Source organism: Marmota monax, unplaced genomic scaffold (genome assembly GCF_021218885.2).
Source record: "Marmota monax isolate L192 unplaced genomic scaffold, Marmota_monax_Labrador192_F-V1.1 WCK01_AAM20220418_F8-fsc00054, whole genome shotgun sequence".
Taxonomy (NCBI): domain Eukaryota; kingdom Metazoa; phylum Chordata; class Mammalia; order Rodentia; family Sciuridae; genus Marmota; species Marmota monax.
The window spans coordinates 9,330,367-9,352,924 of NW_026692145.1; the positions used below are offsets into that span (position 1 = coordinate 9,330,367).

Here is a 22,558-nt window from a genome sequence, read left to right on the forward strand (position 1 = left end):
TACATGTGAACCAATACATTAAACAATTTCAGAGTCTTGAATGTGACAAAATATCCATGTACCATAAAAGCAGTCTACTTCAAAGACACCATTTTCTGGATAAGACCCATATTCAGAACATTTATCAGTCTGTATTTTAGAAGCTGGTGATTTATTTCTCTTTTTATTCACCAAAATCTTATGTTGCCTGCATGCAACACCAAAAGAACTGGACAACTGCATGACAAAATCACACTAGTATGTTGGCTTTATTGTTCATCAAAAAAGGACAGAAATTAAAAGTGCCAAAGAAAGTTTCAGCAAATACTATAGACAAAGGGTTAATTTTTTTGTTGTGTAAAACTAATGTAGTTTATTTTATTTTGGGGGCAGGGTGGTAGAGATTCAACTCATGGGCACTTGACCACTGAGCCACATCCCCAACCCTATTTTGTATTTTGAGACAGGGTCTCACTGAGTTGTTGAGTGCCTCACTTGTGCTGAGGCTGGCTTTAAACTCCGGATCCCCCTGTCTCAGCCTCCTGAGCCACTGGGATTACAGGCATGCACCACCATGCCTGGCCTGCAGTTTAATTTTTTAAAAAATTCCCTAATATTCCCAATAGATTAATGTACAAAATTTGTAAATAGTTCACAAGAGGAAATAGAACTAGCAAACATTCAGAAAAAAAAAGCCTCACTTATAATCAAGGAAATGCAAATTAAATAAGGCACCATTAATTTACTTATTTTAAAGAGACATTAAAAATAATACTTAAAGTTGGCAAGGGTACAATGAGAGGAAATTGTTCACACACATTGCTAATGGCAGTGTATATCATTACAATCCCCCAAAGCCACCAAATGTTCAAACCTTTTGGCTCATTAATTCAACTTCTTGGAATCTACTCTAAGAAAATAAGATGTTCATGGTATCTTTATATGCATTTATATCTAGTTATGATATAAATGGGGAGGGAGGAATGTAAATATCCTGCAATGTGGGAATGTATATGTAAATTATGGGATATCCACTGTGCACAGCCATTAAAATGTTTGTAGAAATTGTGTAGAAACATGCAAAAAGATCTAAAAATCTGAAATGAAGGAAGCAACGTGAAAAAATTATGTGTATAGTATGACTAGAAGGAAATGGGCCAGAATGATAGCAGTTACCCTTAGAGGCTGGTAGGATTATAAGGGAGATTTCTTATTCATTTTTGTAAAGAATCAAGTGATTCTGTTACATTTGTAGACTACTTCCTCCTAGCAGTTCATTCCTTACATGTTTCCTTAAGAAAAAGAAACACAAGGGAATCAGTCAGGATTTCACTTTCCTTTTAAGATTTTTGTAAATTCAGTGTTTTCTGAATCTGTCAATCAGCATTAAGGTAGAAGGTCTTTCTTGAGGAAAAAATATTGTTATATTTCCAAAGAGTACTACTGCCTTTGCTAATTATTCCCTAGGCACTGGTGTGGTCACATTTCTTCAAACCATTATGCTATATGAAGGCTTGTGCTCCTTAGACAACGCTCTATGTACACACACACACACACACACATTAATATATATGTTAAGAATGAAAAATATTAAGAAAATAAAAGGATAGAAGAAATGAGGTGATCCCCAATACATACATATATACACAGAGACCCATGGGTGTAAAAGCAATAAAGATTGGAGTGTATATGAGAGGGTTGGGGAGAAGAAAGTAGAGGAGGGGAGATGAGGAGGAGTAATAGATAATGTAACCATGGCCTTGAATATACCCACCACTTTTTTTGTAATATCAACCTGAACTTCTCTTCAGTTTCATATGCAATCATAGAATTCCAGAGCCACAGATTTCTTTGAGTTAATTTGGTCTCCTTATTTTACATTTAAAAATAAGGCCCTGAAGCCAGGTGTAGAGGCACACACCTGTAATCCCAGCTGCTTGGAAGACTGAGACAAGAGAATCAAGTTCAAAGCCAGCGTCAGCAACTGGTGCTAAGCAACACAGTGAGACCCTGTCTCTAAATAAAATACAAAATAGGGCTGGGATGTGGCTTAGTGGTGGAGTGCCCCTGAGTTCAATTCCCAGTAGCCAAATAGTGCGTTCCACAGCTTCAAACTTGTGGCTTTCAAAACTGATATGTCCAAAGCTTAGTGGATTCAGCCTCACTTATAATCAAGGAAATTTAAAAGAAAAATTTTTTTAGTTGACAATGGATTTTTCACTTTGTTTATTCATATGTAGTGCTGAGGATTGAATCCAGGGCTTCACACATGCTACTCAAGTGCTCTACCACCGAGCCACAGCCCCAGTCCTCTTGAGAGAGGAAAGATTATTTACCTAGGATCATTCTACCAGATGTTCCTCTGAAAAACACTGTGAAGGGGGCCAGTGATGTGGCTCAATGGTAATGTGCTTGCCTACCATGTATGAGGCCCTGAGTTCAATCCCCAGCACCGCCCCAAACAAACAAAAAAAGACAATGTGGAACACAGGTTAAGAGCATCAAGACAATTGGAGATAAATTGTAGGAGTTGAAATCTCAGCTTTGTAGCTTACTACCTGTGTAGTCTTAGCAAGTCACTTAACTGCTCTGTTCTATGGTTTTCTTTATCCATTAAATGGGGGATTAAAACAGCACCTACCTCATAGAGTTCTATAATAATTAAAGGAGTTAATATATGAAATGCACTAGTATAGTGCCTCATACCTGGTAACTGTCATATTAGGTACTCGCTGCCTCTGCTGCTGCTGTTGCATTTTTTGTAATAAATTTAAGGCCAATGATTTCCACATATCAAGTTGTCTCATGAGCATAAACATCTCCATGAGCTTAAATTTTGTGTCAGTGGACTCAGGTGAGGAGGGAAGAGTCCCAGTTCACTTCTGAAGTTGTTTGCATTTTGTTAGCAAGTATAAAGTGAAAAGCACAAGGGCAAACCACAGGTGGTGACATTTGAATTTATACTATGAGAACTATCTGAATGGATGTGCTGCAGTAGCAAAGATAATTGACTTCTTTGTTTTTCCCTCTGTTCCATAAGAGCATGTGCTTTACAATACTCGTATGCTTTGGTTTAAAATTTATCACTGTCAAAATAATAGATAAATTTAAAAATTGTTAAAATGAGATTAGTATGGTATGTACATTTGGCTTTTCAAAGCACTATCATCATGATGTCTGAATAACATTTATTTACATTGGACTGCCAGGATGCCATGTTGGGCACTGAATGGAAAAGTCAGTTAAGTGGTTATGAGACTACCTTTACCCAGTCCTTTTTCCTTTTTTAAACAGTGTCTCCTTAAGTTGCCAAGACTGTTTGAATTTGCAATTCTTCTGCCTTGGCCTTCCCCCTCCCCCCAAGTTGCTGACATTACAGACCAACACCACCATACTGGGGTTACCCTTACTGTAGAATATTTGGAACAACATATTTTCAGAATTATTTTGCTTTCACTCTGGTAGATTTAAAATACCAATATTTTTTTAATGTTATTTCTTTATTTTCAAAAATATACTATATGCCAGTGAATTTAAACTCTGCTTCTCAAGGCTTTGACAAATATCACAATTATATAATTTCTTATTTTGAAAAAATAAAACAAAACCTTATTTATTTTTATGTGGTGCTGAGGATCAAACCCAGTGCCTCACACATGCTAAGGAAGCACTCTACTACTGTGCTATAACACCATCTCCACAGTTATTTACTTTCAAAGCCCCAGGCACTCAGAACTCTTTGTGCCTCTCTCTGTGTGCCTAAAGAGATCTGGAATGTTCTCCTAATCACTGGGGACCACTGACACAAATTTTAATTTGAAAAGTTGTGGAAGGGGGTGTGGGGCATGGTGGGGTATGCCCATAATCCCAGTGGCTTGCGAGGCTGAGGCAAGAGGGTCATGAGTACAAAGCCAGCCTCAGCAATTTAGCAAGGCCCTAAGCAACTCAGTGAGACCCTGTCTATAAATAAAATACAAAATAGGGCTGGGGATGTGGCTCAGTGGTCAAGTGCCTCTGGGTTCAATTCCCTGTATCAAAAAACAAACAAACAAACAAACAAAAAAACGTTGGGGAGGGTTAGGAATCTCTTAACAGGTTATGTTTGTTTTTTGTTTTAAAGAAAGATTGCTTCCAAAGACACTGGATAACCTTGAATAGGTGTGACATTCCTTACTGAATTGTGGATGGGAATAGCTGTAATCAGAAATTTGAAAATGTTTAATCATAGCTGAATCTCTCTCTCTCTCTCTCTCTCTCTCTCTCTCTCTCTCTCTCTCTCTCTCTCTCAGAGGATATAAATAAATATACCGAGAGAAAAGAGAATGTTTAGGTTTCCATACATAAAAATAAGTGCAATTTTAACATGATAAATTGTACTTGTCAAAACATATTAGGCAATAGAAATGATTTTTTTTTCATTTTTAAGTTTAATTTATTAGGTTTGAGTGGCATTAAGATAAATATAGATTTGTAACTCAGGTTTAAAGGGGAGTGTTAATCTGCCCATTCTTACATTATCTTCATCATAATCCATATCAGTGTGAACCAGAAACTTGAAAGAATAAGTGAAGAGATGGAAAATGAATTAGAAGATCAAATAGCATTTATTAATTTCTATATTGTGGCAGAAAACATTTTATTAAGCTCTTCTTAGTTATAAGGTCCTTGATTGAATTTTTTGCATTGTCAATGGCCTTATGTAGAAAATAGCTCTCCACTCTCAACTTGTTAAACTCTTTTTCTTTAATGAACAAAAATGTATAGGTTGGTTGAAATGAATTTTGATGAATTTTATTCATACCTCCTTTTCTGGGTCAAAGTTCCAATCCTTGACTGCAAAAATACATCTCTGAAATTCTGCTGTTGGTACATTTCTTATGTTGTACTGTTTATACAAAATCAAGGCCTAAAATTTAGATAACTGTCTGCCTTCTAAAGAGTATGCTATGGGGACCTAAAAGGAAAGAGATTAAAGTTAGCCTGATAACATAGGTGCTCAATGGAATTTCAGTGATTGTGGTAACAGTATTGGTGAAGAGGAAACTAAACCAAATGCAGTCTCTTCCCAATACTTTAATCTTTGATGTTCAAGCACTACTTCATTAGTTTCACAAAGTCTTCTCATTCTCCTTTGTACCAGAGTTGTTTATTTTTTGCTTGCCTTAGGCTGTGAGTTCCTGAGGGTAGGGGAGAAACTACAGTTTATTCATTTACACTTTCTTCCTAGGCCCTGTTCAGAGTATTTTTGTTCACTTATTCAAAATATGTTGATTAAGTCTCTATGCCAGACATTGTTCTGATGCAGAGAGATTTAACAATGACTACAACAGATAAAGCCTACCTTAATAGAGCTTACATTTTAATTGTGGCAGACTATAAATAAATAAAATATGTAATGTACTACTTGGTGATAAGTTCTCTGAAAGACAGAGAAGAGGATTAGCGGTGGTAGTATTTTGGGGTGTTTTTTCAATGGGAAGTTGCAAAGGTCCTGAGGCAGGAACATGCCTAATGTTTTCAGAAATAGCAAGAAGGTTAGTGTAGCTGCAGTACATGAGGTAGGGGGAAGATATAACAGGAGGAGTTTGGAGAGGTTACACAAGGGCCCTTGTAGACCATTGTAAGAATTCTGACTTTTGAAGGAAGTAGGATACTCTTGCTGTTTCTGAGCAAAGGGGAGACATGAATGGCTTGTATTTTAAAACTTTCATTCTGTTGCAGTGTGAAGAACATGCCATTAGGGAGTAATGGTGTTAGCAGAAGTCAAGTTAGGAGAATGTTATAGATTGGGGTTGTGTAGCTCAATGATAGGACAAGTACCTAGTATTCAGGAGCCCCTGGGTTTGATCCCTAGCACCACAAAATCAATAAATAAATGAAATTGCATAGGTGACTATCACAATAATACTGGTGGGAAATGATGGCTTAAACCAATGTGGTAATGAGAATGTGGAAAAGTATGGTTGGATTCTGGATATATTGCAAAGGTAGAGCTAACAGTATTTACAGTTGGATCGCATATGGGATTTAAAAAAACAGGACTCCATGCTTGCATAATTATATCAAAATGGATTCTGCTGACATGCATAACTAAAAAGAACTAACAAATTAAAATTAAAACCAGGAGTCAAGGAGGACTTTGCTTTTGTTTGACTTGAGCAAATAGAAGAATGGAGTTACTGTCTACCAAAATAGAAAAGACAATGAAAAGAGCAGTTTGGGGAAGGGGTAATCAGGAATGTGATTTTGAACATACCAAACTTGATATACATTTTGGATAACCAAGTGGAGATGTTGAGTAGGCAGTGGAATATTCAAGCCCATTGTTCAGGGGAGAGTTTAATTTTGGAGCTACAAATTAAGAAGTTCTGAGTATATAGACAACCTATGAACCATGAGATAGCATTAGATTTAAATGTTCTTGGATCATCAGATGTAATATTGTACCTTGCTTCTAAGCATCCTCTTCTCTGATGTTAATTGAAACCAAACCAGGTATTTACAGAAGACTATTTCTGGAATTTATAGGTTTAATAATTAAATAGTTTCTATAGTATGTGCCTATAGTTGTGCTAAGTGCTGTAGAGAATATGAATAGCCATAAGACTCAAATCTGGTCTTCAAGAATCTTAACACTTAGTTAGGGTGATAAGACCTCAACCTGTAACATTTGGTTCACACTACAAAGCAGCATGTACCATTTAATGCATATCAGTCAGTCCATAAAACTTTACTAAGTGATTTCTGTGTTCTATGTGCCTGCAATAAAAGCAATGGAAATTCCAAAAGTGAGATCCTGTACAAGATAGAGAATCCACTATCTAGATATCCTGAGGTTTCATTGAAAATATGTATGCTGAAGAGCTGAAGAAAGATAAAAGAGTCAATTTCACTACAAAATAGAATAATATTCATTTGGTTTCAAACTAGGTTGTTGTTGTTGTAATTATTATTATTATTTTACATCATACAGAAGACCAGATTGCAAAGTTTCAGCAGTGGATGGAAATCGTGATAAATAATGTGAAAAAGAAAAATAACAGCATTTTTACAGGGCTTTTAGCTTTACAGAGGACTTTGACATCTCAGATGGCACTTGATCTTCTCAAACCTCTCAGTGCTAAGTAGGGCAGATAATGCCTCTATTGGTCCTAAGAGCTTCAGTGGTTCCTAGCTCAGCATTCTGTGGGGAAAGGAGGTTCTTTCAGTGATTTATCAAGAAGTTTAATATTGCTATTTCTAAACCCGATTTAGATCCTGCTGTTCCTATACCAGTATTGTCACCAGAAGTGTTGTTTACATCCTCAGTACTATGAAGAACAAAAATTTACCATCACTTATTAAAAATGCTCTGCAGGCCTGAGGCTCAAAAGTCACAATATGAACACAAAGAGCCCAGTCCCCCTCAAGGACTCTTCATTTCATGAGCTCTGGTTCTGCTTCTGTCACAGAATCCTTCCCTTACTTAGAGCCCCTGCCTTAAATGTAGTATTAAACCGGAGGCAAGAATGCGTTTTTTCTGAATGTAGTTCTCTTAGCAGTTTTTATTTCAAGTGTGGGTTGTGCTGGGTTAATATTTGCACTCCTGGCCATTTACAAATCTGATAAATAAATAAATAAATAAATAAATAAATAAATAAATAAAGGTCCATCAACAACTAAAAAAAAATTTAAAAATAAATCTAACTACTGACTTCAGCATTAAAAAACACAGTGCACTATAAAGCAACATTGTCCTTTATTTGCATTCAAATACAACTGTTTTTGAAGGAAGCCTGTCTTTTACTTTGAGTATTTTCTGATGCTGCAACTTCCAGCTTCATCCTAAATGCTTGACAATGTATGCATGTAACACAGTGTTATTATTGCCTCCGGCTAGCTTCATGTCATCTAGTTTGTCTTTTGCCTCACTCCTTTGATAGTATTATCAGGACCAATTGTGAATCTGCCAGATGTGTTTCCTTGCAAAAGGACAAATCTAAGAAGGCTTGTGTTTTCCCTATCTCTTTCAGGACTCCTTTCATTAAAGTACTTCTCCCTTTTTTCATGAAACTGAGCTTAATCAGAGATGGAGCAAACAGACTGCAAACCTTATCAACCGCTGTCAAAAGTCAAGCATGAAATGGATCTAGCTTATACCAGTTCTTCGGATGAGAGTGAGGATGGAAGAAAACCAAGACAGTCATACAACTCCAGAGAAACTCTGCATGAGTATAACCAAGAGCTGAGGATGAATTACAATAGCCAGAATAGGAAGAGGAAGGAGGTAGAGAAATCTACTCAAGGTATGTTTTTATTGGATTTTTATAACTAATATTACTTCTCATTAGGGAATGCTTGTGTGTTTAAAACTGTTTCAAAAACAAATTTGCTGATGTTAACTGGTTAATAATTTGCACTGCTCAGTGAATCTGTTTCATATGCTAACCCAGCAGAGGTTGTGGGTTACATGTGCTTTCTACGGATTATGCATGAATTTGGGTGTAACAATCCTCTTATCAGAGCATTCAAAATTCGTCTAATCCTACAAATAGCCATTTACAGACTAAAGGATAAATAATTTATAGTAAGATGAAAAGTAAACAGCTAAGTGCTTTTCAAGCCATTGCCTATATGGGACAAAAGTCTCAAATATGTGGTTCCTGAAAAAGCTAGCAGGATAGTGGAGACCACCAAACAAAGGTCCAGAATGTCAATCAACATATTGCAGAAACCTTGTGCTGCACAGTCTAATGGGAAAGTAAGAATTTTTGGAGCCCCATGCCTTTTTAATCATATTTTGGAGATTTTTTTGGACAGCTTTGCCTACTCAATTATGAATTGACAAAAAAAAGTTTCTAACAAGACAAAACAGGTAGATAGAAATATGATTTCCTATTTCTTTTTTTTGATAAACAGTATCAGACACTATTTTAACTATATAGAAAAATGGATAGACATTGGCACAGATCATTTGTTATGAATAAGTTATGCTGAGATTTAAAAAAATAGATTTGTTTATCTAGTTTGATGGTTCTGAAAGTGTGAACCCTGACCTAGCAGCATTAGCATAAATTGAGAATTCATTAAAGGTACAAATTCTCAAGCCCCACCCCACACCTATTGAGTCAGAAATCCTGGGTGGAACCTAGCAATCTATGGTTTAACAAGCCCTCCAGGGGATCTGTTGTACACTCAAGTTTAAAGACCCTTGAACCATTCCTTTGAAATATCTTTTACTCAGGTGCATTGATGATTTCATCTACTTGGGTGATTTCTAAATATTTATTTTTAGCTTAAACTTCTTCCTGAATTCTAGTCCTAAGTTTTCAGTTACCTGCTAGACACTACCAAATAAATAACACAGTGACCACTTCATATCAGGAAATCTAAAATGGAAACCATCATCTTAACACCCTCAATCCCAGTCCTCTTTCCATCACCAGACTTCTGATAATGATGCCCCCATATTCCCAGGCAACCACCCATTTTCTATATCTTATGAGATGCCTCATCCTTCAGAAGAATTGATCACTACATCTCTCAAATTCACCTTCCCTCCATTCTTATCATCCTTATTGTCATTATACTTTCCTAGAATGTTTTTGTTTCCTAATTGATTTGCCTGTATCTCTCTACATCCCTCTTCAATCCCCATGCTGTGTTGTCTCTTTTTTGGAAGAGAAAGATTTGTTTTGGCAGTGCTGGGGATCAAACCCAGGGTCTTGTACATGCTAGGCGAGCACTGTACCTCTGAACTATATCTCCTTTCCCAAACTCCTTCTTGGATTGTCCTTGCCTGCTATCTCCCTTTATCCACATCCAAGCATCTTTCAAGACTTAACTTAAAAAAAGCATCCTCTGCCACAGAACACTTGTTATACCAGCACCCCTATCACCATCAGTATCCCACTAGGTAGGGAATTTCTTCCTCTATGAACTTTAAGTATACTTTATTTGTAACCCTTTCCTATGTCTCATTATGATCATATATATCCTCCTACATTGTACACTCAATGAAGATAAGGATCATGATTTCTTTATTGATATCTGTTTTTCTATAAACCTTGCATGTAGTATATGCCTCATAATTGTTTTAAGGAATTAGTTGCTATCAAATGAAATGCAAGTGCTTACCATGCTTTAAAAGCAGCTTGTCAAATATTAGCTTGTCAAATGCAGTCATTACAAAGGAAAATTACTGTGTTCTAATTAGTACTGAAATCTTACTTAAATTGAGCTAAAGATTTAAGATATTCATAATAACATTTAAATATATGTTAAATGTTTGTGATATTAACTGTATTACTCATTTTTATCTCAACATAATTGGTAAAGCTTTTATACTTGTCTTTTCAACTAATGTATTTGAATCTCTCCTATTTTTTCAACTAAAGATTATGTACATTTGTCCTAAAATAACTTTCTTCTACCTACCTGACTGCTGATAAATGTTTTCCTATGGGGATTTTTTGGGCTTTATTATGCCATGAGAAAGGTGTAGTTTTCACTAAACTATTTCTCCATAAATTTGTCCTTACAGAAAATGAACTCCTAATTGTGAATTATGAGTGTGAGATGGGGTATAGAGTGGTTGACCTACTATTTTGTGAGTTTAAGAAAGAATGCACTCTGGTGACAGTTCTGAAAGTATAAACAACTTTGTGCAATGTCAGTATAAAAAGCTAGCCAGCCCCAGATTTTGTCTGTGCATTGTGATCAAAAGGAATTTGGGGTGAGGGGAGTTTGTCTTCTGTGATGCCAGACTATCAAACTATCATTCTGAAGCAATAAGCTTTTATTTAGCATTTAATATGTATCAGGGCCCTGAGTCCTATGTTAGGCATGAATATTTCTGCTTATAGGAAATTCATATGTGTTAGAGAAATAGATGCTCAAATAAATCATTGTAATTAAAAATATAAAAAGTTCTAGCTGGGTGCAGTGGTGCATGCCTGTAATCCTAGTGACTCAGGAGGTTGAGACAGGAGGATGGTGAGTTCAAAGCCAGCCTCAGCAATGGTAAGGCACTAAGCAACTCACTGAGACCCTGTCTCTAAATAAAATACAAAATAGGGCTGGGAATGTGGCTCAGTGGTTGAGTGTCACTGTGTTCAGTCCTCGTTACCCACACTCAATATATAGTTCTCCTGCTTATTCATGGCTTTAGCTTTGTTTTGCATGATTTCAGTTATCCAGTCAACTGAGGTCCAAAAATATTAACTGAGAAATTCCAGAAATAACAATTCATAAATCGTAAATGTTAAATTGTGTGCCATTCTGAGTAGTATTATGAAATCTCCCACCACACTTCTCTATCTTGCTGAGAATATGAATCATTCCTTTGTCCAGTGTATTCATGCTGTATATGCAACCCATCCCTTAGCCATTTTTTAAAAATATTTATTTATTTTTTTAGTTATCGGCAGACACAACATCTTTGTTGGTATGTGGTGCTGAGGATCAGAACCTGGGCCGCACGCATGCCAGACGAGCGCGCTACCGCTTGAGCCACATCCCCAGCCCCCCTTAGCCATTTTGTAACTGTCTTAGTTATCAGATTGACTGTTGTGGTATTTCTGGGCTTAAGTTCAAGTAATTTTTGTTTTACTCAATAATGATTATAAAGCATAGGATTAGTGATGTTGACAATTTTGGTATACCAAAGAGAAGTCACAAAATACCTCATTTAAATGAAAAGGGGAACGTTCTTGACTTAAGGAAAGAAAAAGAATTATATGCTTTGGTTTTTAAAACCTGTGGTAAGAACAAAGCTTCTAACTATAAACTTGTGAAGAAGGAAAGAGAAATTCATGCTAGTTTTCCTGTTGCAACTCAAACCATAGAAGTTACAGCTACAACAATGATGGTGCTAAGTGAATATAGAAGATACATTAGATTTGTGGGTGGAAGACATGAACATAAAATGTGTTCCAACCAATGGCAACATTTTCAGCCAGAAGTATTGAGCCTCTATGAAGACTTCAGCAAGGGATCCTTGGAAACAAGTGACACAAAGACATTTGCTGAAAGAAAGGAATAGTTACACAGATTCAGGAATAGGTTTGGACTGAAAAATATATACATTGCTGGAGAGGTTTTACTACTGTTGATGTAGAAGCTGCTGTCTTATTTCTAGTAGAATTGAAGAAGTTGATTATGGAGAAAGGAAAACTATTCAAAGCACGTTTTCACTTGTGGTAAAATTGGGCTTTTCTGGAAGAAGCTGCTCAGTAGAACCTATGTTCATGAAAGTTCAAAGGAAGCACCAGGGCATAAAACATGGAAAGACAGATTAACCGTGGTACTGTGTGGCAATGCTGCAGGTCATGAGATAAATCCAGGCATAGTGTACTTAGGAAATACTCACACTCTCTCAAAGAGAACAACAAAAAAATATATCTGTTCATGATCCAGCAACATAATCAGAAAGTGTGAGTGACAGCCATTTTGTTTATGGAATGATTCCACCTATTCTTTTCCCAGAAGTGAAAAAATACTTGGAGGAGGAATGGTTAAAATTTAAATTCCCATTAATAATAGAGTGTGCACCTGGCCATTCTAAACCTGTTTGCTATGAAAATGAAAATTTTAAGATTGTGTATTCTCATCCATCAACATTGTCTGCTTTGGACATCCAACCATCAACCTCATCATAACACAATGACACAAGATCACCCAAAGCAAATGATCCTCCTTCTGACATATCATCAGAAGGTTAGTAGCTTAACACTATGGCACAATGTCTGTCATTCACCTCACTTCATGTCATCAAATAAGCATTGAATCATTTAACATCATCATGAAAGAAGGGTGAGTATATACAATAGGATACTTAGAGTGCACACACACATATTGGCATAATTTCTATTACAGGATATTATCATATTTTCACTTTATTTATTGTTTATCTTATACTGTGAATAATTCATAAATAATGTTTATCATATGTCTGTATGTTTAGGAAAAATAGTGTATATATATAGGGTTTGGTGTTATTGAAAGTTTCAGGCATCCACTGGGAGTCCTGGAATATATTCCTCACAGATAAGGGGGAGCTACTCTATTGATAAAGTACCATAGAAGTACACAGGATAAAATAGCTAACTTCTTCAGGGGAATCAGTGTCTTTAAAAAGGTGATATTTGATCTAGGTCTTAAATTTTGAATGAGCATTTTACCAGAAGGACATTCCAAAAGGGTAGATTAGCAGGTGAAAAGTACAAAGCCATGAAAAGGTCTGGAAAGATGAAATATTCAATATGAATATAGCTAGAGCAAGGTACATTGGAGCCAGATCATGAAGTCTGGCTCATTTGGCATGATTTTTCATTTTTCTTTTCTTTTCTTTCTTTTTTTTTCTTTGCCTTTAAGAATGAAAAAATAAAACCATTCAATTGATGGAGAATTCCATCATGAATTATAATTTTTGGAATAAGAGTTGTACAGGAAATTTGTACAAGTATAGGCAGCAAAGCAGAAGACTGACTGCAGTTGGGAATAACCTGAAGCAGAGAGAAGATATATGAGGCCACTTAATTAACCTGAAATTAAGAATGGCAGTGGAATGGGCTGGGGTTGTAGCTCAGTGGTAGAACACTTGCCTAGCACATATGAGGTACTAGGTTGGATTATCAGAACCACATAAAAAAGAATGGCAGTGGAGGCCTAAACAATGGCTAAGGAGGTGAAGAAACATGTTCAAGAGATATTAGTGTGGTCAAGTTGAGAGGACTTGGTAATTGATTTATGTTCAAGGTTGAAAGAGATAAAAGAGTCAAGGATAACTCTAAAGTTTCAAGTTTGGGAAGTTGGGAGGATGGTGATCCATTTACCAAGAAAGGAACATAATAGGAGTGGGCCTAGAAGGGAAGATGGTGTGTTTCATTTTGGACATTTTAAATTTAAGATCCTAATGTGACATCCAGATAGATTTTCCATCAGACAGTTGGGAATGAGTACCTACAGTTCAGGACAGATCTGGAGTATGAATATAAACAGATTTGATCTCACAAGTGTCTTAGAGTAAGCAGTCTCACCCAGGGAAAGTGTAGAGGGTGAGACTAGAAAAGGTTAACAACAACAACCTGAAAATATCATCCATGAATTGACATGAATACGTATGAAATCTATTTATAATTTTAGCCAGCACCATCCTTAAGTGCACACATATAAAGTAATGTATAAAAAAAATAGAAGCTGAATATCTGGATACTCAGGATGCCATCTGCTACTGATTGACTGATCTGCAAAGATACCTAATAAGGAAAATTTGTTACCATTGTAGGAGAGAAATGAATTACCCTGTTGGCAAAACATGGGTCCAGTTATCATCTTTTCTGTTAAGTCTAGTATCTTCTTTGTTATTTTATTATATGTATTACTGCCTGTAATCAAAGGAAATATTAACTTTCAAAAATATGTATCAGTGGTTTATATCTTGCACTAACCTAGTTGAAGTGGAGTTTAACTTCTTGTTTTTTGAATTTTTATTTCTTAAATTGACATACCTATAATTCCAATAACTCAGGAGATTGAAGCAAGAGGATCACAAGTTGGAGGCTAGTCTGGACAGCTTAGCAAGACACTGTCTCAAAATAAATGTAAAAAGGGCTGGGGGTATAACTCAGTGATGAAGCTGCTTGTCTAGCATGCTTTAGGCCTTGGGTTCATTCCCCAGCACCATCAATAAATTGCCATATAAAATTGTGAGTATTTAATGTGTATAGCATGATATTTCAAAGTGCTTATACATTGTAGATTCTCAAAAAATCAAGTTTTAGGTCAGGAAGGAAGAAAGCAAACATAATATTGAATGGGCATTTGCTATAGTGCTAGGTACTGTGCTTGATGCTTTGCAAGTTTATTAGCTGTGCAACCTCTTGTAGCTCTGAGCTTGTTTTCTTGACTGAAAAACTAAATTCTTCTTTTTCTTCTTCGTCGTGGTCGTCGTCGTCATCATCATCATCATCATCATCATCTTACCTATTCTGTTCTAGGGCACTGCTAGGCATGGTGTTTTACATTTGCTCTTGATAAACACATTATGAGGTATCAAGTATTATCTTATCAGATGAGGTAACTGAAATTTAGAAATAACTTATCAGAGTTTCCATGCCTAAATAATGAGAGGATTGGAAATCAAGACTACGACTCCAAAGTCCCCCATTCTTCTAACACTCTAACACTATATTGCCTCCCATATCTACCTCAGGGGATTGTGATAGGAAATGATTGCTATCACAAATGTGAAAATGTTTAAGAATTCAAAAAATGTTGCTGTCTTTCTACAGCAACCTTGGCAGCCTCTTTATGTTCCAGTGACCAAGAGTTTACAAAGAGTTTAAAAGGATGATATGCTATATAATTTACCATGACATATTTCTGAGTTTGATTCCACCTTTTAGAAAGTTAGTGTTTTATCCAATTCAGGGCTAGTTTTGAGGGAATACTTTATTCCATCTTAAAGCATGTTCATATTCTTATCTTAATTTACCAAGAAAGTATCTCCCCCTGCACACCTGGAGTACTAGATTCTAAAACTGATATTCTTATCTTTCAAAAGTCTTTGAATGAAAGAATGGACACTAATCTAATATTATTCACAATTCTTTACCAATGAGCTCTAATAAGACTTATTTTATGAATTTGGAGTGTTGGATAGTATGCATAGTTTTCTTGGCAGTTCCCAAACAATCTCACTTGCAAAAGGAGCATCAACTAAGAAATTAGAATAAAACAAAAGAAAATATGAATGTATGAATATATAAGCCAAATGACAATAATTTTAGTTATGAATGTTGCCCTATGATTTTTATACAGATAATAATAATTTTGAATGTAACTTTTTAACTGGGAGTAGTTGGGACTAAAATGCCACCCATGCATAAAAAGGGGCGATGGTGAGAACTTTTACATATCACATAAGATAATATACCTAGACCCAAACATTTCACTTGTCCCTTCTTTTTTTTTTTTTTGTAGTGCTGGGGATTGAACCCAGGGCCTTGTGCATGCAAGGAGGCAAGCACTCTACCAACTAAGCTATATCCCCAGCCCCTCACTTGTCCCTTCTTAATCTGCTTTTTTGTGACTTCTTTTTGTCCTAATGTGATTTGTGTTTGGTTGATTGTTTTCCTCTTCACAATTACAATGTAAACCTGTAGCTCACACTATCGCCATCTGGTGGAAAAAATTAAAACTGCTGATTTGTATTTACTGTCATTACATGAAGACAGTTTACCTATCATGCATCCATCCATCCATTTGGTAATTTATTCATTTATGCATCACCATTCATTTAGTGTCAACCATGTTCCAGGTACTGTGCTAGGTGGATGAACTTCACCTTGAAATAAACATACCCTCATGATTGTTATTTTCTCCCTCCTCGCCCCAGGTTAATGAACCACTTCATCCCACTATAAGAAGCTGCTTATGCAGCATTGCCACTTGTGGATATAACGAGTAGACAGAAGCCTAAACTTGAAACGTAAATTTCTTTGTTTTTATTTTAAGCATTTATCAGTATTTTAAACCACCCTTTGCTTCTATCTGGATGATTTGGATAACAGTTCCTGTAAAAATCTTTTCTTGAAACAACTCTTAATCTCAGGATCTGTATTTATGTAGTAAAGATCACAGATCAGATGGCAGGTGTAATATTATGTAGCAAGACCTATAATATGAAAATTTCAATAACATTTGATCAAATATAATGAATTTTCTGCTGTGAACATGTTATTCCTATAGTTGTCCTAAGTTTCTAGCATACAAATGTATAATAACTGCTCTAAAAGAACTTAGACTATAAGAGAAAATTTAACCAAATTATGTAATAATCACTCCAATTGGCTCATGTCTTTCAGCCAGTAACATTTGTTCATGAAAACTTATTCCATAACAATTTTATCATATATAGCATCTAAAACTGGAATGCAATGTCCATGCCAATTGTGCCATTACTTTCTCTACCTGTCCCACGGAAGATACTCCTAATTATTCATGGTGTTCTTGCCTGTTGAGCCCAGATGCAGGCTGACATGCTCTTCAGCACAACATTCCATTGCAAGCATTGTCAATCAATTAGAATCAATGAAACTCTAGAGTTAGGTGAAACCTATTTCCAATGAATGGTCTGCCTGTGCCGAGTTCTGTGTTAAATTCTGAAGAAACACAGGTGAATAAGAAGCAATTATTTCTCTCAGAGAATTCAGAATACAGTTTGGAAGACAGATATATATCAATAATACTGATGTAAAATGATCAATAGTATAATAGTGGTATGTATAGAGTATATACTAAGGGGTGTAGAAGCTAGAACCATGTACTCTTTTTAGATAATTGTGCCAATGATTAAGAGAAATAATTTAACAATTATTCAGTATCAGGCACTGAGTAAGGTACTTTTTGATGTATTATGTTGTTTATTCTTCCCAACAATGCTAGGTGGTTGAGATCATTACTATGCTTATTTTACAAATGAATAAAACTGGGGTTGGGATCAAGGCAAATTGACATTAGAGCCCACTGCCATAACCAGTATGCACAAATAGACAGCTCTAAATTCACATGTCAGTTTTTTTTTTTTTTTTTTATGTGTGTGTGTATGTGTGTGTGTGTTTGGAGTTTGTTAAAATGTCCATACTACCCAAAGTGATCTACAGATTCAATACAATTACTATTAAAATTCTACTGTCATATTCACAGAAATATAAACAGGTGGTTCTTGAAGTTGTAGGAGTAGAGATTACATGCAGTGAGAATATGTACAGTAAGAAATAGAGCCACATACGTTTAAAATAGTGAACAGAAAAGAAGTGGTCTTGAGATTTCAGAGAAGAACCAAAGGAAGGCATATCACATAAGCTAGTAGAGAAGATTTTTCCAGCAAGAATAAGTGACTACTATTTTCAAATGCTTCAGAATTAACAAGTAGAATGAAAATTGACAAAAGGCAGTAAAATGGGTGGTTTTGCAGATCTTTGCTGACTTTAGATCAGAGAGTTTCTACCTTGACTGGATATTAAAATCACCCAGAGAGTTCTACAAATCCCAGTGTCAAGACTGCTCCTTACACCAATTAAATCAGAATTTCCAGGGGGTGGGACCCATGCATTAAAAAAAAAAATCTCCTTAGGGGATTCTTGTGTGCATCTGAGATTGGGATCCACTGCTTTAGAGTAGGCAGTTTTAGTAGTCTTAGAAAAAGACGGCAAATCACAAGGATTTGAAGAGTACATAAAAGTGAGTAAAATTGCTGGAATAAGGCACTATTGGAGAATGTTTCAGGATCTCATTGCAACCTCTGAGAGTGGAAGTAATTCCAAAATAGAGTGACATGAAGTTAAAGAAGTCCTTGGGAGGGGGGAGCTGGAGTTGTGGCTCGGTGGTAGCACACTCATCTGGCATGTGTGAGGCACTGGGTTAAATCCTCAGTACCATGTAAAAATAAACAAATAAAATAAAGGTATTGTGTCTATCTACAACTAAAAAAATATTTTAAAAAAATAAGTCCATGTCTTGATGTTCTCAATTTTCCTGGATAAAAAAGAGACAAGGTTTCCTGCTTAATGTGTAGTTTGAGTGAAGAGCTTCAGATAAATAGTGAGAAAGGTTTCTGACTAGGCAAAGGGGAAGTTTTACATGCATATCTGGAGCCCACATGAGGCAAGACTGAACATGGATATGTGGTAATATTAATGAAACCCATTAACTCCTGATGCCAATGTATTAGCAAATGAGTCACTTAGTAGGACTAATTTTTTGGAAATAATTCTCTATGTAGATTCTTTAACTTTATACAATTACTGATAATCATAGACATTTTACAAATTGTGATTATGCCTCTGACCATCAAGTTTCTTGTTGGGTCAGATTCTCAATTATATTTCTGCTTTTGAAGCCACATGTCTTTTTGCTTTCAGTCTGAAAATATTTCTTACCTCTGCACTATATGTAAGCCTACTTTGCTTAATGCTATGTTTAATGTTTTAATATTTCTTTGTAAATCTAGTTTTAAAGCTACCCATAATATGGGGGATGATTCTAGTGTTCTCTTCTTAAATAACCTTACTCAGTGGAATTTTGTATTGCCTTTGAGGATCTTCATATTTTCAGAAGGAAAAGACTAGCTGTCTGGCCAAGTGTCACATAGATGACTATCCCCTGGGAGGCAAAGCAACTATCCTTTTATGGGAGTATAATTTGGTTCCTCCTCAAAGGGGATATCTGTTTCTGGGTTTGTGAAGACTAAGGACACAAGCTTTGTTTTGTTCCTCTTAACCTTTGGGGGCCCATTTACTGTATGGTTAATACAAAGAAAGAGACAAGGGTAAGTTGAATAATTTGAATGACAAACACAATAGATAACATGACTGAAGGAGAGACCTTAGGAGAATGATGAAAAACAGAGGTTGGTGAAATATAGAAGCAAGCAGTTGCTAAACCTGAAAAATAAAGTAAAAAGGCAGAAATTTGATTCAATAGATAATAAGGAACCTCTACAGTATCTTGAAGGGTTTTAGTTCATAGGGTTGATTGAGATTTTTTTTTCTGTATTACATGCTGATTCTCTTTTATTATAAAGTTCTGAGGAAGAGTTAGAATTGGCATTTTGAAATGTTGCTTTATGTTCATTTCAACAGTCAAAAGCAGTTTTAAATATCTGCAAAGGCATAACTATGAGGTATGCCAATGTGTCCTGTCAGGAAATTGTCCTGTCAGAAAACTGTTATTGTGCTTTTTGGTCATTTGTGATGCAGAACTGGCATATATACAAATAAGTTCTATTTATTTTCAGCACTTTTTCTTTCTCATTATAATTCTGAAAAGGTCTTAGAGGTGACAGAAGATAAATCTTGAATCCCTAGAAACCTTGGAAATATTCTCATTTGAAGCCTTTAAACTAAAAGCTGAGGCTTCTCTTATCCCGTCAGTATAAACTGAACCATATGCAGTGCTATTCTGGTACCAATCATTCCTGTAACACATGAAGTATTTAATTTTATTACTCTCGAGTCTAACTGTTTGAGCAAATGACCCTTTGTGTCTTTTATGTCATGGAAAAAAGCCTTAGAAATGAGCTCAAAGGCAAAAATATTAATAAGGACACGCCCAAACCTTTCATAGAATTTAAAGGTTTGAATTAAGAATAATTTCTCAAGCTTCAACTGAGACAGTTAGAAGACTTCACTACTAAAGTCCAATTATGTCTTCTCATTAATGGTTCAACTCCAGAGTTTCAAGAACACTTAGAAAAATTATCACATTTACATACAAGCAGGCTGAATGCTAATGTGTCTCAAATTAATCAATAAATATGGCCCCAAATCACCTTCTCTAATTGGAAAAAAGCAGTCCCTGGCTTTAATAAATGCAGTACTCACAAGAAATTAAGAATTTTGTTATATATTTTAGTGCTTCATACACATTTCTGTCATATTTGGTAATCACACACACACACGGAACAATGCAGTAGATCAATTTATAACAGAATTGCACTCTGATTTTTTTCTATCGATTGCCCTTTCTTAAGCAAGACATATTTGTGTATAATACAAGACAAATTAGAACAGAAGCAGCATCTCAAATTCATGCATGGATACTTATGCCTCCTGTTGCTCCTGTAGATTCCTATCTCAAGTACTCTAAGCCCCAGGTATGCTTAGAAAGTGTTGGCAATAGTTTTGCAATGGTTACTCAGATTACCCATTGGATAGACAGCAATAAAGCTGATTTCTGAAGCATCCAAACTGTAGCATGTAGCCAACATGGTCAGTTAGTATGTTCTTTCCAAACCACATTTGAATTGGCAAAGCCTGTACATTTTACTGATCAACCATGGAACATGTCAGATCACTTTGACTTAAAAATACTAGTGGGCTGGTTGTGTCATATTTCTGCCACCACGTTTTATAGAATTTACTTTAGAGCTTGGGATAATATTTGACACCTACTAGTATTCAATAAATATTTATTGGACAAATACATTTATTAAATGTATATCACTGAGCATCTGGTAAGTATTTGGAAAAAAGGCTCAAATTTGAATATTGTCCACATTGATTGCTAATTACCTTTTTTTTATTATTTTCAGGGAAAATTACTATAGTTTTATCATATGGTGCTTTCTCTGAATGATTTGTCTGAGAAAAGTATGTGGTAGTTTTAGTATCTGATGTATTATGACTTGATAAAGATTGTCTAAATAAAGTACACAACTGAATCATGATTTCATAATTTTTTGCAGTTAATAAGATTTAGCCTAAAATTCAGTGACAAAAACTTTCTAACATGTATGAATCTGCTTTTTTCCAAATGCCTTCAATTGGGTTTGGATATAGAATTGGTTTAAGACTCTGTGTGTGTGTGTGTGTGTGTAGAAGGGTGATATTCTGGTCAGTTACTTCTGCTTTTAGCACACTAGATTTTAGGCATAGAAGCCATTGAAGAATGGCCACAATGTAGAAATAAAAAGAATCTAAAAGCTTAGAAGTAGCTTTGTATCTTTTTCACTATTATCCATTCCAACTGCCAGGGGTAAAGGGAAAAGGAGATACCTTAATTAAATGACACCCTTTATTGTTTTGTTTTTTGTTAGTGGTTGTAATGTACTAATATGATCATCTAACATGTATATGTATAACTCATATTTGCATGTTTCTGTGTATTGTGAGATTGATATTTATACTTTAATGTAAACTTTGTGGCTTATGTTGTTAGAATTGCACCTTCATAAGAATGTTGCAAAGGCTCACACAATGGTCTGAATTTAACATGATCCAGAAGTACATGACTTCTGGATCCAACAAAAATATCATCAAAAGTTACTTTTTTAAATACACTAAACAGACTTCCTATAAGCCTTTTTTTGGTAAAATACTTGCACCTTTGCTAAAATAAAGCTTTAAAACACAGAATCTATAAAAAGAACACAATTAAGCAGTTTTTATTACTCAGGTTCAGAACCAAAGTTCAAAGCACTTAAAATTGAATCACAAATGCTGCCAAGGGCCTTCAGAGAATATGTCTTTCAGGCAGGACCACACTAAGCCTGCTCCCGTAAAAGATGCATAAAATTTGATTCTATTTTTGTCCTATCACCAAACTTTCCTGATAGTATGCTGTGCTGATTTTTCCATCCCTACATAATAAAAAAATATAATTTTTCATTCTATATACAATTATCACCAGAGTTCAACATGGCAATTGCTATTTTCCAAAAGAGGCATTCAGTAATTGGTTGATCCTGAAGCCCCAGAGAAATTTCTACCATTTTCTACCATTTGGCATTGCTAAGCATATTTTATAAAAGTTCCATCAGTAAACACTTCAAGGCCCCTTTCCCTTGTCCTGTCCTTGGAGAACATGCATTATAATCAGCTACCTTTAACCAGTATCTGGACACTTTGACATTGTGCAATACCTTGCACATAATTGTTTAGACATTTAACAAATATTCAGTAAACTGAGTTTAAAAATTGAATATCTTTGTTTTGATGTATTTGATGCTGAATTATGCAGGGTGGTATAATAGAAACAATATTGACCTAACAGCAATTTAGGTTCAAATTGATCTTTTACTTAATAGCCTAGTGTC

The 22,558-nt window shown here is 35.5% G+C and overlaps 1 protein-coding gene across 3 annotated transcripts in view; it reads left to right on the forward strand.

Moving 5' to 3' along the window:
• Positions 1–22,558, forward strand: part of Tenm1 (teneurin transmembrane protein 1) — an 815,224-nt gene that overhangs the window by 256,283 nt on the left and 536,383 nt on the right. For all 3 annotated transcript variants that reach the window (XM_058571492.1, XM_046468616.2, XM_046468598.2), the window contains one exon: positions 7,992–8,264. In XM_058571492.1, coding sequence (XP_058427475.1) covers positions 8,048–8,264 — 217 coding nt within the window. In that variant the 5' untranslated portion in view covers positions 7,992–8,047. The remainder of the gene's footprint in view (positions 1–7,991; positions 8,265–22,558) is intronic.